General features: G+C 49.3%; 1 protein-coding gene across 1 annotated transcript in view; it reads left to right on the top strand.

The window, feature by feature from the left end:
- Rassf3 (Ras association domain family member 3) overlaps window positions 1-7671 on the top strand; it is a 64708-nt gene extending 57037 nt beyond the window's left edge. The window contains 4 exon segments of the mRNA NM_001108747.2: window positions 120-227; window positions 1061-1283; window positions 2634-2743; window positions 4984-7671. Coding sequence (NP_001102217.2) covers window positions 120-227; window positions 1061-1283; window positions 2634-2743; window positions 4984-5133 — 591 coding nt within the window. The 3' untranslated portion in view covers window positions 5134-7671.
- Window positions 7672-16458: the final 8787 nt, after the last annotated feature.

The following is a 16458-nucleotide window of genomic DNA, read 5'->3' as shown; positions in this document are numbered from 1 at the left end:
GTGTCTCGGGGAGAAATGCGTCTGCTGCTCTTTTGTGAAACACAGATGAAACCTGGTTTATCTGCACCTTCCCCCCAGTGTGGTTCTTCATGCATGATCACGGACGGTTTTTCTTCTAGGATGTGGAGAAGGAGAAGGAAACACACAATTACCTCAGCAAAGAGGAAATCAAAGAGAAAGTGCATAAGTACAATTTAGCCGTCACAGATAAGCTGAAGATGACCTTAGTAAGTACTCCTTCCTGGTTCACCTGGCTCTCACTGACAGACGGCTGGGGGCAGGGAGCTGGCTAGGGACGGGGTATGAGCATGTGCGGATATCTGTCTGTCTGTCTGTCTGTGTAAAAGTACAAGCTGGCAGGGCTGGTAGGTTTGATCCCTGAGACTCGTGAAAAAAAGGCCAGATGGAGCGGTGCACATCTGTAATGCCAACACTCCTACAGAGAAATGGAGAATTGAGCTTTCAGGACCATTCTCCTGGAATACCCAAGAGCTGCAGTAGCAGCAGCCGCAGCAAGAACACAGTGAGGGACCCCGCCTTGACCAGGTGGGAGTGTCTGACCCACTGGGCACAAGGGTGTAGCAACAGTGCCATCTGCTGTGTCCCCTTGCCGCTGGGAATAAAGCTAGTCTATTTTCCTAGTGTCAACACAATGCTGACTTGGGTGTCTCAGAGCCCTCGCTGTGACCTTCCTCTCTGTGGAAGGTTGGTGTTGAGCACAGAGCTGAGACACGCTCCAGGCTTCAGGGCAGCTCTGGTCTGGCAGGCGCGGACCACGCAGGACAGTGTCTTCCTCAATGGGTGCTGATCCATCACAGGAAGCTTTGGAAGCACAAACCTCAGGGCTAGCGCTCCAGGACATCCTGGAGCATCCTCCACAGCATCCACCCTGCAGATCTTGTATTAATCCCCCACTGAGGGAGCCCCTCTCTGCTCTCTTTGGTGAAATCGTTTTCGAGACAAAACTGGGTAAAAGCTGTTCGCCTTCCCATGGGGCTTAGATCTGCTCCTTTCCCAGCCTGCCGACCGCCCACTCAGTATGCCTTTCTTTACTCTCCAGAATTCAAACGGGATTTACACTGGCTTCATTAAGGTGCAGATGGAACTCTGCAAACCTGCCCAGACCCCTGCCAACCCCAGCAGCAGTGGCTGCATGAACACGCTTCATATCAGCAGCACAAACACCGTGGGAGACGTGATCGACGCGCTGCTCAAGAAGTTTCAGGTGACCGAGAGTCCCACCAAGTTTGCGCTTTATAAGCGTTGTCACAGGGAAGACCAAGGTACGTGGCCACGCTTCAAATGAAAGCGGTCCCTCTGTTCCTGTCTTTCTTACTCATTAGCAGAAGGAAGGGCAGCCGAGAGGTGCCTCGTCAGAGGCCAGGGACAGAGTGTGGGAGCCACACTCTGATGTCAGACATTTATGATTGCGTTAGGCCTGAGGGGCTTTGAGGCATCTGTGTGCAGCGGGCATGCGTGGAGGATTTGTTCCTGGTATTGCCGCACAGAGGGACAGGTTTGGTGAGAGCATGTTAGCGATGAATTTAATGCCCTTTAACGCACCAAGGAACACTTAGGTGGTTGAAGTTTTCAGTGATGATTTACATTTGAAGCTCATGTACACGTGCTAAGGCTGGAGAGGCCAAGAGGCACACGTACAACTCACATGCAAAAACCAAGCAATGTTGACCCCAGGTCTGCTTGAGCCTACACGAATGCCCAGTGAATAGAGCGCACATTAGGTTACTTCAGGAAGCGGGATGGGATCTCCCGGGCAGCAGTTGGAATGGAAGTTGGTGTCTATAGTCCCTGCAGTAAGTAGCAGTAAGCCACTTAAGTTTTCTCTGGGAAAAGCCTTAAAGCAGCCATCGAAGAAAATGTACTGACTTTGACATGATAGGAATGTCCCTTAGCTACACAGGGTGACGCACAGCTTTTCCCAAGTGTGTACATTTGTTAAAGAAAGGCTCTTTGGAACAGAAAAATAGGCAAGTCAGAAGCCACGGGCTCAGCAGCCTAGCGAGGAGGGGCAGCTGCCAGGAAACTACAGTGCAATTGCATCTGAAGTGCTAAGGGACACAGGGAAGACCTGACGACATTTTTAGCTTGCCAGCAACTTGGCCAGCACAGGTGGACATCAGCCACACAATCTAAAATGGCAGTGTCCTGCTGAGCCGTCACCCTCACGGCTGGTAAATCTTCCGACAGGAGAGTACATCCGTGTTGTCTGTAAAGACACAGTGTGCTCATAGGACAAGCTCCTGGCCTGCTGGGCCACCCGTCCTTAATCTGCAAAGAAGTTTGCTCCTGGGGCTTTGGATTTAAATTGTTTGGTTGAGTTGTTTTTGTAGTTTTTAGAGGGGTTAAGGTCCCTCCCCCTCCCCCAAAGTGTCCTTTCTGAAAGGAGGGACAGAATCACTGTACCCTATTTGATACAAATTCATTTCTTCCTCTTCAAGGCACCGTGTCTGCTGGGCAGTTTGTGCCCTGTGGGTCTGTGGTGTTAGCATGAGAGAACGGTGATCTAGAGGCTCGGGGAATGTGACCTGTTACTGGCGTGTCAGGGTGGGCTGGGAGAACCGTCTCTGGCTCTCTGGAGTCCTCTGTAACACGCTGTTTGTCTCCCTTCCCAGTGTATGCCTGCAAGCTCTCCGACCGGGAACACCCGCTGTACCTGCGTTTGGTAGCAGGGCCCAGAACCGACACGCTTAGTTTTGTTCTTCGAGAACACGAAATTGGAGAGGTGAGTGAGGGATCATTCATGGTGACATCAGATGACACAGAACAGCTGGCCTGCTTTATTGCACCAAGGAGATGAGGGGGCAGCAAAAGAGAACCCCTAGTTAGCTACAGTATAATTCTCTTAGAACATTATATTGCCATGTGCCTCTGAAGAGGTCGGCGGAAAGAACTCTTACTCATGCTCACACAGACAGCAATGTTCACTCCATGGGACTGTAATCTAGCTGCGCCTCCTCCATATCTGCTGCTAAAAGTCTCCAAAAAAGTCTGCTAAAAGATGCAGGCCTGGCATCTGCCTCCTTCTCCGTCCAGTCAGATGACTCAGGACCTCTGTTTGCACTCGTCCTTCTCTCTCCAGGGAGGATGTTCTGGGGTGTCCATTGGAAACCATTTAGGCTGCCGTGTAGATCGTATGCCAGCTCTCAGTGATCCTGGAGCAAACTCTCCAGCCCAGGAGCTCAGACTCGAGACTGTGAGGTGTCCCGGGGAACAGTCTGCGATGCTAAGAGAACAGGCTCGCAGTCAGGGGCCCCGGCTGTGGCTAGAGAGGGCCACAACACAAGGCAGAGCTTCTGATATTACAGCCTTCCACTCAGAAAAGGGCTAGAAAGTAACACTTTCTTAAAAATAGTTCTTATTCTCACTGTGGATGTGGACATGTGTGCCACGGCACGCATGTGGAGATCAGAGGACAGCCTTTCACAGCACTACAGTTACAGGTGGGCCACGGGGAAGAAGTCGGGTCATGGGTCACTGCGGGGTTTTGTTTTTTTTGTGTTTTTTTTTTGTTTGTTTGTTTGTTTTTGTTTTTGTTTTTTTGTTTTTTGCATGCAGCAATTTCCTTGATATTCACTGCTTTTTAAAGAAAAAACCTTTTGTGTGTTTTTTTTGTTTTGTTTTGTTTTTTGTTTTTTTGCTTTTTGGTTCTTTTTTTCGGAACTGGGGACCGAACCCAGGGCCTTGCGCTTCCTAGGCAAGCGCTCTACCACTGAGCTAGATCCCCAACTCCCCCTTTTGTGTTTTAAATTACATTTTATTGTTTTGTGCGGATGTGGGATGTGTGAATATGCACTTGTTACTTCATTCGTGTGGGGGTGAGAGGGGAACTGGTAGGAGTCAGCTCTCTCATCATGTAGGTCCCAGGGATCAAACTCTAGTTCTCAGGTTTGGCAAGAGGAGCTGTTAACCATTGAGACATCTTGCTGCTCTCTCTCCATTTTGTGTGTGAGTGTGCGTGTGTGTGTTTTGTGTATCTGTCTTGTGAGTGTGTGTGTCCTGTGTGTGTGAGATGTGTATTGTGTGTGTGTGTGTGTGTGTGTGTGTCTTGTGTATCTGTCTTGTGAGTGTGTGTGTCTTGTGAGTGTAGTGACTGCTGTGGGATGCTCTCAGTGAAGAGAGCTTGGCCTCTAGGACAAGAACCAAACTCCAAGTAGCAAGCTGCATTCAGCTGCCATGGAGGGCAGGCGTAGGCCAGCGAGCTGGGCTTCAAAGTGGCTCAATGAGACCTGTTAATAAACCTAGCATTGGGTGGGACGGGAAGAGGAAAGGTCCCGGCAACCTTCTCAAGAAGGTAGGTGTAAGCTGAGATCTGAAGGGTGGCCAGAGGATTGATGGGCCAAGCAAAGCAAGGAGAACATGTGCTAAGCTGAGGCATTGAGGAAGCTCAGGGCGGGCTGGAAGGCAGCGCATTCCTTACCTCATGTAAACGTTCCGGGGGTGCCAACTGGATATTTTAACCACTCGTGCTTACCATGGCTGGGGTGGGGAAGAGGCTGGGAGTCAGGGCTGAGGGCAGAGAGGGCAAGAGTAGAGCGAGAAGGTGGGGAAGGAGGCTGCAGGGGCGAGGAGTGGTGAGGAGAACTGGGGCAGCAGACATGGAGAGAGCAGGTTGGCTGCAGAACTCCGTGGTGTTGAGGTTGTGGGCAGGGAGAAGAAGGCAAGACTGAGGATGGGAAATGCAGGTGTGAGGGGCTGATTCTCTGGAGGGTTGGACTAGGAGGGGAGGACAGCCACACCTCAGTCTTCTGCGGGGCTTCGTGTCACATGCCCTTAAAACCAGCACTCAGGAGGCTGAGGCAGGAGGATCATGAGTTCAAGACCAGACTGTACAACATAGCAAAACCTTGTCCTGGTGGTGGGAGGGGGACACACCCTCCCTTGGTTTCGGGGAAGACACCGAAGTGATTCTGTCTGGGTCATTCCTGGATCCTGTCACGATGGGTTCCTCTTTGTCCCCAACAGTGGGAAGCCTTCAGCCTCCCGGAGCTGCAGAACTTCTTGCGCATCTTGGACAAGGAAGAGGACGAACAGCTACAGAGCCTGAAGCGGCGCTATACAGCCTACAGGCAGAAGCTGGAGGAAGCCCTGGGCGAGGTGTGGAAGCCAGGCTAAGGCTCCTCCTGCCAGGAAGGCACAGCTCGGGACGCATGAGAGAGCCGCATTGATTGCCTCTCTTCTCGGAGAGCTGTCTTCGTGCCCCGCCGTGCTAGGGTCCTCCTCTTTCCTCTGTACACACAGTTCTGAGCCTGGTCACGCAGCAGCCTGCGCCTCACGGATTGGCACAAGGGACTCTGCAAGCTTGTTCTGTTAAGCGACGTTACCTCTTGCAAGCTGTGAGCCTGTGCGCGTCGGGCACGCCCTGGAGTACATGGACGCATGAACTCCGGGTTGATGTCCTCTGTTTTCTTCTAGTTGCTTTAATGATGTGATTTTGGTAAGCTTCAGGGTGCGACGATGAGCTTTAAGAAGCGATCTCTGAGTTCTTGTCCTACGGGGAAACTACCTGCTTGTTCTTGTTCTCCGTTAGAGCAGACTACCCACAAGAATGAAAGACACAGGAATTTAGGAACTCTGGGGGAGTGGGAAAAGATTCCGGAAGAGTTTTGACAATAAAGAAAGTAAAGAGCATGTAGGGGAAGATAGAGGGAGGCGAGGGCCCAGGGCCTGGGGAGGTGGCTTGGTTTCTAAGTTAGTGTTAGAGGAGAAAGGTGTTTGTCTGGAAAGGAGCTGAGAGCATTCAGGATTGATGCTGAGCTCAGCTAAAGATTGCCTAATTTGCTAGTGGTAAAACGTGAGGTCAGGGCCAAAGAGCTTGGAGCTAATAAACCCAAAGGAGGGATCCACGAACTATGCTGACCTACAGTGGATTTGACCTTGACCATAGGTTGGCTGGCCTCCGCTGGATCTCACCTGCTCATCCATTCTGGCGTGGAGTGGATGGCCTGGGGTTTAGCTTCTCTGTGTAGGTGGGGCCTGACCGTGTGCTGATTCCTGTTACCTTAGGTTCCCCCTCCCCCCGCAGAGGTTGCTCTCAGAGTTAAAAAGGAGTTGGAGTAAGGGCAGCTGCTTCCGCTCAGCTGTTAGCTAGAAGCAGCAGCAAGGCCGGGCTCACAGCACACTTTGTGACAATCATCCTCTTCCCGTTTATTCCACCCTTCCTTTTCCCTACCCCCCTCACCCTTTTGCCCCCCACCAGCCCCAAATCATTCTCCAAAGTTCTTATGAAGTAGAAGACAGGGATGTTGATTAAAGGCCGCATCCTTGCCTCTTAAGAGACATAACTAAGGGCCCCAAGGAAGGAAAGTCCACACCCAGCTGGCCGCACAGCAGGCGTTCATTATGGAACTGTTCTAACACAAGTATGCATGTTCCTCCCAACCAAAGAGACGCGTGTGCAATAGACAGGCTCGATGGCCTCCTTTTCTGCAGCAGCCTGCAAATCAGAGAGTGGAGGGAAGGTTGTTCCGTGCTTCTGGAGGGGCCTTACAGTCGGTCTGTCTCTAGTCTAGATAGATTGTTGTTGTTTATAAATTCCCAAGGAATTGTTAACATGGTGACACCTGACGGAATCGTTTGGAAATTCCAAGGTGCTCCAGCTCTTTGCCTTTCTATGAACCGTGCCTTTGATGGAGAGTCTGTCCCTTCGAGGTGGCTTGTCCCCGCCCCTGACTTGTCAGAGATGTCACCCCGTGGGAGGCAGATCCAAGTGTGGGTAATGCTTCGCAAGCTCCTGAGACAATCGGATCTTCTAAGCTATTAGGAAGAGATGGGGGGGAAACACAGCTAGCTATAAAATATGAATGGCACATCTTGTTTAATTTTGCATGTGATTTCTTTTCTGTGCATCAGTGAGGTTTAGTGACATTGTCATCCAACACGCTGCCTTTGTTGTTCAGGGAATGCCTTCATGGTTCTTGTACTGGTTTTACTATTCAGACTAAGGCTTGGGTTTTGCGTACACCGCCACCAGCCACCTGGTCCCCTAATTACTCCTCCTAGCGTGCTTAGCGTCTGCAAAGCATTCGTTTCTCCGATTAAGACACTGTTAGACCATAAAGTAGCAGCTGATGGGTATCTGTGAATTTTTTTTTTTTTACTTGAAGTAGACTGTATGAAGCAGCACCCTCCTCTGTCCTCATCCGAACCTCGCTCCATGGCGTGTGCCCCACACCTTGTGTCTCGGAAAGGTCACTGGATGGCACTCTGTCAGCTCGTGGCTCCTGAAGACTGATGTTCTCTCCCAAACACTGGTCACTACAGCAGCAGGTTTAAAGCCTGAAGGAAGAAAAAGGCTCCAGAGGCAAAGATCTAAGAAGAAACCCCTGGTTCAGATCCTTAGGGAGCGAAGCTTTGCTGCCATCCTGATTTCTCTTCGGAACGTGACGATGGTACAGGAACGGCGTGAGGCGAAGGCGGCTGCCGAGGGGCGTTTTAGATCTAAAGTTCAGAGCTATATTTATGAGTTTAAGTTTTATTTTTATAGGGCAGATTTTTTTTTCTCCCCTGAAATTGTGTCTGGAATGGCAAAATTGTTTCTGTTATTAAAAACCGAAGTTGTTAGTTGATAAGTTCATATGTCTTTATTTATGATAACATGCCAATGTATGTGTAATACATGTGATAAAACATATATTTGTCACGGTTTTGGAACAGTTTTTGTTTTTTTTTTAAGAGAAGAATGAAGAACACAGTTCAGTAATGTTTACGAGGATATGGTATTGGTTTGGGTTTTTTTTTGTTTTGTTTTGTTTTCTGGAGAGGGGGCACACGCTTTTCCAAGTATCATTTTTTGTTATTTTAGCTCCATGTCTACCTGTCCTGTACATCAAAATTGTTTTCCTTGTGAAAACAAATGTATGCCTTGGGAACTGTCGAAAGCCATGCAAACTTCTTGTTCCTACTACCAGCAGAAGCAGGCAGCCCTTAGAGGCCCCGGTCCACCCCTGCCATTCTTGTTTGGCCATATTTTTACCTGCATTAGGCCACTTCAACAGCAGACCGTATTCGGTTTTAGATTCCTGCAACTGTTTTTACAAATAGATGGAGAGGTTTGCTTGGATTTGATGGTGACAGTGTCTGCCTTGTTCAGCCTCCAAGGCTGCATAAAGTGTTCTGTCTGCCATGCTGCCCCCTAGAGGCCTTGTTGAAATGAGGGCCGGGCCATGGGAGAAGTAGTTTGCCAGATTCTTTCCCATTTCTTTTTTTTTTTTTTTTTCCGGAGCTGGGGACCGAACCCAGGGCCTTGCGCTCGCTAGGCAAGCGCTCTACCACTGAGCTAAATCCCCAACCCCTGCCAGATTCTTTCTAAAGGTTCTGGGTAGGCATTTCAACATGATTCCTGACTCCTCCCTCCCTCCCCTAAGACAAATCGTAGAAGCAAGAGTTTCTCTTCACTAAGGCAGGTCATGGAAGCAAGTCTCCCTGACTCTGTCTCAGATCTGGTGGCTGAGTGGTTACAAAGTGTTGACCGCTTTTTCTGAACGGAAAGAGATCAGTTCCCAAGCATCCACACCTGGGAGCCCACAACCTTCTGCAAATAACGATCTCTAGAGAGCTCTCAGGCCTCTGTGGGCACCTGAATTTACACCGCACACCCAAACACATGCACATAATTAAAAATGAAAACTACTTAGAGAAAAGGAAACGACCTCGGGTTGAGTCCCGCCCTGTCACTATGTCAATAGTATGTTAAGAAAGATAAAAGTTGGGGCTGGGGATTTAGCTCAGTGGTAGAGCGCTTACCTAGGAAGCGCAAGGCCCTGGGTTCGGTCCCCAGCTCCGAAAAAAAGAACCAAAAAAAAAAAAAAAAAAAAAAAGAAAGATAAAAGTTGGGGTTGGGGATTTAGCTCAGGGGTAGAGCGCTTGCCTAGAAAGCCCAAGGCCCTGGGTTCGGTCCTCAGCTCGGGGTAGGGGTGAGGGGGAGATAAAAGTTAATTATTTGTCTGAAGTGTAGCACGAGACTCCATCTCAAAAGGGGTCCTGCCTCTTAGCTGTGAGAAAGCGAGGCCACCTAAAGAGAAAGAGAAAGAACCACCCTGCTGGGCTTCCTCCCCTTCAATCCCAATTCAGCGTAGCTGCTTATGTGTCACTGCAGGCTCTGTGTAGTGAAGACCCCATCCCCACATAGACAGCTTCTCGGAGAATATGGCCTCTTGTCCGCTGATTTTCTTCATCTGTATCTTTTATAATAAACCAGCACATACAGGCGGGTAGGTGTTTCCCAGCCTCCTGGGATTGTTCTAGTAAAATCAATCTGAGGAGGAGCAAAGGAAACCCAGATTTATAGTCATGTAACCCTGGACTCTGTTAGTGTGTAGTGAGTTTGGGGGGGGGGGGGCTGGGTACTCAGCTCTGGAGGGAACAGGAAGAGGCCATCTTGCAGGTTCACGGCAGGAGTCCTTGCTTGCTGGTGGGGAGTTCTCACACCTTCCAAGCTCACACCATGGATCTGTGTTGTGAGAGTGACACACAAGAGGGACAGAATTCTGAAGGGTTTTTGTTTTTTTGTTTTTTTTTTGTTTTGTTTTAGTATACAAACATTGCATTGGGGTGCTGTCAGATGATCCTAATTTGGTGTCTTGTTTTACTGAAAGGGGAAGTCTGGTACAATCTCTCAACAAGGTGCCAACCACGTACCAGGCCTTATTCAAAAGGCTGACAGCATAGTAATGTTTCTATTCCACAGGCGATGAGTCAACATGACTGTTACACTCATAGGTGAGGCACACATTGCAGTCCCAAGGTATGGTGTGAGTGGTTGTCAGCCATCTTGTTCTCGAGCCTCCAAAGAGTGTTTAGCAAACTGATTTTCAAAGAACAAACACTACCACCCCTCTGAGGGGCAGATTTTGAAAGCTGGCTTGTGCTGGAACAAGGGACCCTTTCATGCATTTATTTACTTACTGGTGATTGAGCTTCATTTACGGAGGTGGGTTCATTAGGGTGGTGGCTCTCAACCTATGGGTCATGACCCCTTTGGGAGTCGGATGGCTGTTTCTCAGGGGTGGCCTATCAGCTATCCTGCGTATCAAATATTTACAATTCATAACAGTAGTAAAATTACAGTTATGAAGTAGCAACAAATAATTTTGTGGTTGGGGTCACCAGAACATGAGCAACTATGAAAAGGTCATGAAGGAGCCAGAGTTGGGGTCAATCTGAGGCCAGTGGGTAAATTGCACCACAGACCTCCGAGCACCAAAAGACCCTTCCCTTACAGGGAGCAGAGCTAGTTTAGTTCCTGGAACAACTGCAAGCCATCTATCAGATAAAGCTACCTGTTACTCCCCAACCGACCCCCTTGGAAAGTCCCAGACGGCCCACTGACTGTGAGTCAGTTTGAAGGTCGCTTTGCCCACCAGTAGTACCCTGCCTAGTTACCATTGTTCAAATTCTGCCCTTAGTGTTAGAAATCTGCCCCTATCAATAGAACAATAGAGCTCCTCTTGCTTTTGCATCGATCACCGGCTCTGTGAGTCTCATTCAAGGGGTCCTGGAAGAGGTTCAATTCGGACATCACAGGTCACAGCCTTAGGAAGGTTGAGAACCACTGATTTAGGGGCTAATCCTAAAATACAGAGAAGCAACTGTCTTGAGTTTCCTTTAAGGTCTGTTGCCTGGGAGGAGTGGGCAAGGCAGGGAACCATTCCCAGTGTTCTTATTGCAATTGGTCAGATAATTCCCTGAGCACCCAGGAAAAGAAGGCTTAGGAGTGGGCCAGGCAAGCCACCCAAACTTGCAGTGGGTTGAGCCACTTAGCCAACCTCAAGACCCGCACCATCCTTTACAAAGGAACTAAGTATTTGGAGTCTGCCCTGGCCTGATTTCTGATGTGTGCTTAATTCGGTGTTCTAGAAAGAATCTTGTCTAAAGTTTCTTCTGGGTGGAGAGGAAGGCTGGGGAAAGCCTGAAGGGGTGGGCCAGCTATAGAGTTCCTTCCAGGTGAGCCTTGTCTGACGTCAGGGTGGGTTTAGGCTTTGGCGTGGTCTCTGGTTTGTTTTCATCTTGTTTTGCCTTGCTTTTTGGCAGACCACTCCCAGTTGATTGTAGAGAGATAGGGTCGAGAAACAGCTAGTGATTTAAAACTCTGGTTTCTGTGAAGACATCAAATAGGGTTCTCCTTTTGACAAGGCAGACTTCATTTGCAATCCAGTATAGAGAGACTCCGCCATCTTAACAAGCTCTCAGCCACACACCTTGACACCGAGCTCTCCAGAAGCTCCTGTCTTTGTGTTTGAGGAAGGTGAGTTGATACTTTGAAATGTTTATACACACCGCAGCACAGGAATCTGAACTTTTTTCTTTTTTCTTTTTTTTTTTTTTCCGGAACTGGGGACCAAACCCAGGGCCTTGCACTTGCTAGGCAAGTGCTCTACCACTGAGCTAAATCCCCAATCCCGACTCTGAACTTTTAAGGCAGTCTCTTTGTTCTGGGGAGGGAATTACTTTAGCCAATCAAGTTTGTGATAATTTTATTATTTTGTTTAGTCTTTTGAGACAGTTTCTACATATTCCTGACTGCTCTGAAACTCACTCTGTAGGCCAGGCTGGCCTTGAACTCAGAGAAGTGCACCTGCCTCTGCCTCCCAAGTGCTGGGATTAAAGACGTGTGCCGCCCCACCCAGGTGATGCTCGTGTTCCTATCACCTTGCATATTTTATCTGTATTAGTAAATTCTGGGCTTGAAAAGAAACTTCAAGTCTCTCAGTTTTATTAACTGATTTCCCCTTTCTGACAGGGTCTCACTTTGTAGCCCAAACTGACCTAGAATTTAGTGTGTGGCCATACTAGATTCCAACTTGTGCCAATACTCAAGTCTCATCCTCCCTATAGTGAGATTCCAGGGTGACCGCCCCTGCCATCAACAGGAGCTAGGAAGTGCAACAGTGTTAGGAACTGGGGGCAATATGTGGGGGGGGGGAGCATGATGCCCCCACCTCACACCTTCCTGGGAACGAGGGTGCCATCCGTGTCATTATAAACAGTCAAGCGTGCTGGAAATGATCCCAGCTGCTTTTGGTAACAACTAAGGGGTCCAAAGAAGTGATTTAGAGCCAGGTCTTGAAGGGGAGGGATTACCAGCAGGGTTCAGAATTTGAGGGAGTCTTCTCTAAAGATGGTGAGCGGCTTCTGGGGTTCATTTGATAGCAGCGTGTGTCTGTTAGGGCCATTCCGGAGGTCTTGTTTTCTACTGTTCTGAGGTCATCCTTGGCAAGGGGCACATTTAACATTTGTGGCAACAATTGCTTCCAAACTCGGTTGCCTGTTGTTTGTTTTCCTGTGAAATGGAGACGAGTTCTTAGGAAACTCAATCATGGTCAAAACCCCAGGGTCCATTTCAGACTCTACATAGCCAAGTGTGGAGGTCCGAGACTCTTCTCTTCCAACATTGGAGAGGTGGAGGCAGAGGGATCAGAAGTTCAAGCCACTCTCCTCGGCACAGTAAATTCACGGCCAGCCTGGGCTCCCTGAGACCCTGCAAGGATAGAAGTGTGGGAAAGGCAGGGCTTGTCGGTCACTTCCCCAGGGCTGATGTGAGGAGGAAGTGGGGCAGCAGATGTGGAGGTGCCCGCATACCTCGGAGTATCGGGGTCCCATCAGCTGCTATTTTCTCAGTCCTCGTTTGACATTAAACATCCTCTCTGTCCACCCCCAGGAGGAATTCCTTTCAAAGCAGGAAAGCTTTTGTTAAGGCGTCAAAACATCGTATTTTCATGTGCAGCAGCATTTTGCAGCGTGCAGCGTCCCTTGGATTTTAGATTTCATCTCCCTCCTACCTTTTATCCACTGCTGATCGTCTACGTGGTGGGGTTTAGAAGACCATGAAATACACCTGGATGAGTTTGTGTGAGGAGATTTCCAGAAATATTCAAGTGAGCAGAGAACTCCATAGATCTGTGGTGGCCCGGGCCATCCCCGGTGCTGGGTTCTGAGGCTGGGCCATCCCGGCACTGGGCCCTGGGGGCTGATTCATCCTGGGTACTGGGCGCTGGGCCCTGGGGGCTGGTCTGAGTAAAAGGGAGCAAATGAGCTGTGGGAAGGTAAACATGAAAGTTGGAGTTTGGGGGGCTGGGGATTTAGCTCAGTGGTAGAGCGCTTACCTAGGAAGCGCAAGGCCCTGGGTTCGGTCCCCAGCTCAGAAAAAAAGAACCAAAAAAGAAAAAAAAAAAGAAAGTTGGAGTTTGGATCCAGAGAAACCCCACAAATGCCGAGTGGGTGTGACAGCTGTCTGAAATTCCAACTTCAGAGGGCAGAGCTGGTCCCCAGGCCTAGCTGGGTATGGATTAGTCATATTGGAACCACAAACTTCGGTTTCATTGTGAACTGTCTCAGCAAATAAGAAAGACTCCTGGCTTTTAATCCTGGCAGAAGCAGAGACAGGTGAATCTGAGTTCGAGGCCAGCCAGGTCAGCTAAGACTACACTGTGAGACCTCAAGTAAATGAGTACCATAGAAGAATAAAGACACCTGAATCAACCTTGGAATTCCAGATAGTTTTTTTAAATTTAATTTTTGAATATTCAAGATAGGATTTCTCTGCATAGCCCTAGCTGTCCTAGAACCTACTCTGTAGACCAGGCTGGACTCGAGATCTGTCTGTCTCTAACCTACATACATGCATGTGTGGGCATGCACATGCACACACCTCCACACATGTTCTCCCACACGCAAACACACACACACACACACACACACACACACACACACACACACTTTTCTCCTCTCTGCAAGCCTTAAGTCAGTTCCCTAATGTGAAAGGAATTTGGTTTTGTAGCATGTGGGCTTGAGCCACAGGTCTCAAGCAGGAGTAGCCTGCGTCCTTCTTTTGAAGGACGCAGCCCTACCTGCAGCCCTATCTGATTATGCAAACACTGTGCATGTTAAGGTTGAGTAGCTAAAGGAACTGAAGACCTGGAGAGGTGGCTTAGTGGTTAGAGAGCATCTGCTGCTCTTCCAGAGGACCAGAGTTGCAAGGACCCAGGTTGGGCATCTCACAACTGCCTGTAACTCTGGCTCCAGGAGAGAGGGCACCTCCTTCCCGGGCAGCTGTACACAATGCTTGTACAACAACACAGACACACAAATAAAGGTAAATGTGGGTGTTTTGGTTTTGTTTTTTGTTTGTTTCTCTGAGTCAGGGCTTCTCTGTGTCCCTGGCTGTCCTGGAACTCACTCTGTAGATCAGGCTGGCCTTGAACGCACAGAGTTCCACTTGTCTCTGTATCCATCCCAAACTCTTGCGATGAATGGATCTTTTAGAAAGAGCTAACATAAGGTAATGCTTGTGGGGCGAGTGCAGGGTGCAACCTGGTGATTTATATTTCTTTGCAGTCCACCCATTTTGTCTCTTCCCGCACCCCCTTTGAAAGCTGGCTTTTTTCCTCTTCCGTTTCTGTCACCTTCAATTTTGACTTGAGAGAATTTTCGATCTTGGCTTTATGGGTTTGGCCAGACATGTGGAGGCCAAGCAAGGTGTTCACACCAGAGGGAATTGGATCGGTGGCGTGGCCACCGCCAAGTGTCTTGTTTGTATTTTAAAAATTTATGCTTACAGAAGGAAATTGATTTAAACAATCGAAACTGTCGGGCGATTGCCTGATTTACAGCCTTCTGCTATGTTCCCATAGAGGCAGTTACAGAACATGTTCTTTCCTGACAACCTAGATCAGGGGACCTGGAGCAGTGGGCCTACCAGACTCTCGTGTCATTTCAAGGCCAAGGTGATGCTGAATGATCCAGACCACAGCTGGAGGCCAGGGTTTCCATGCCCTTAAACTTTCATCCCCTCCCTAAGCAGGAGTATGGAAGCTTAACATCTCTCACCACAGCACTCCTGAGGCTGAGGCTGAGGCAGGAGGAACATGGCTTCAAGGCTAGCCTGGGCTTCAGAGTGAAGTCCTATCTCAATAGCTTTTGGGGATAATCACAACAAAAACAGATTCCCTCAGATGGTGACATCCTTGAGGCCAGACATTTTTGGTGCCCTTGGCGTCTTTCCTAGCAGGGGACTTCCTAAAGGTGTGACAACAGCTTTGTGGGCAGCTTGGAGATAGAAGGGTCTGCCCTGGGCACACCCAGTTACACCTTAAGGCCTGTCCCACTGCAGTGTTTGCCCCTGGCTGAGCTCTGGGCAGAACTTTGGGGGCACTGTTGGCAGGATGCAGGAAGCCAGGATCATGTGCCTGAAGCTTCACTGTTCTCATTCTGTGAGAGGACTCTCTGTGGCACTGTGGGCTTCGTTGTGGAAGTGCAGTAGAAGACTGAGGCTGCCTTGGGAGATGGCACAACCTTAGTTGACACTCAGTCCACATCCCTAGGAAGAATCCAAGGTGTCATATTGACCGGAGTCCTTATGTGGGAGATACCAGAGATGGAAAGCAGCCTAAGTTGTAAGGGTGTGAGCAGAATAGAATCACCAGAACTGCCTTCCCAGCTCTCGAGGAGGCCACGGCGGTGCGCTGACAGGTGCTCCCTGCCCTGTAACAGCTTTTGGGAGCTTTGGAAACACACTGGAGAGAAGGGTGGTCTGAGACAAGCTGCCAGCCGGGGATCCCATTAAAATAGTTTCCGACATGTGCTGGGTACATTTAGCAACCAATCCACAAAGACACACTGACTCTCTTTAGTAACAATAGGTGGGGACACATGTTTATTTATATTCCTGGGTATGTAATATGCATGAACTTCGTGGGGGCGGTGCTGGGGATTAAATCTAGGGTTTGGTGCACAGTGGGCAAGCGGTTGCACTGAACACCATCCTCAGCTCTTGGTTTTCTGTGAAAAGTTCTGACTGTACTGCAGGCTCCTGGAATGCTCTAGCTGTTTGGTTTTGAATTTGTAATCCTCCTGTCTCTCCTGGAAGGTACTGAGGAGGAAAGACCACCAGTGGTCATCATGCTGGGAGTACAGGGACAGGCCACTGAACCTGGACAACATAGTCTGTCCCCTTTGGAGACAAGTTGAACGTTCAACATTGGCTGGCTTTGCTCCGCTGCAGGTGCCCGTAACTAAAGAAGCTTTGGCCAAAAGGAGGGACAAATCCTGCAGGTTGCAGAATGACCCGAGCTTAGCAGAAAGCTGGATTGGGGCAGAGGCTGCAGCTCAGTGGTGGAGCAAGGACTTTAACTGTGTAAGAGTTCAGTCCTAGCAACCCTCCTGTCTTGGTCTGAGTTTCTGTTGCTGTACTAAAACACCAAGACCAAAAGGGGGAGAGGGTTTGTTACATCTTACAGCTTCTTGTCCATCTCCTGAGGAGTCAGGACAGGAACTCACACAGGCAGGAGCCTGGAGGCAGGAGCTGATGCAGAGGCCGTGGAGGGGTGCTGCTTACTGGTTTGCTCCCCATGGCTTGCTCAGCCTGCTTTCTTATATCAGTCAGAACCACCCACCTAGGGTTGACACCGCTTGCTTTTTATACACCCAGGATTGTGGTACCGC

This window comes from Rattus norvegicus, chromosome 7 (assembly GCF_021556685.1).
Source record: "Rattus norvegicus strain SHRSP/BbbUtx chromosome 7, alternate assembly SHRSP_T2T, whole genome shotgun sequence".
Lineage (NCBI taxonomy): Eukaryota > Metazoa > Chordata > Mammalia > Rodentia > Muridae > Rattus > Rattus norvegicus.
The sequence above is the reverse complement of the archived record's forward strand: the minus strand, read 5'-3'. Positions and strand labels throughout refer to the sequence as shown.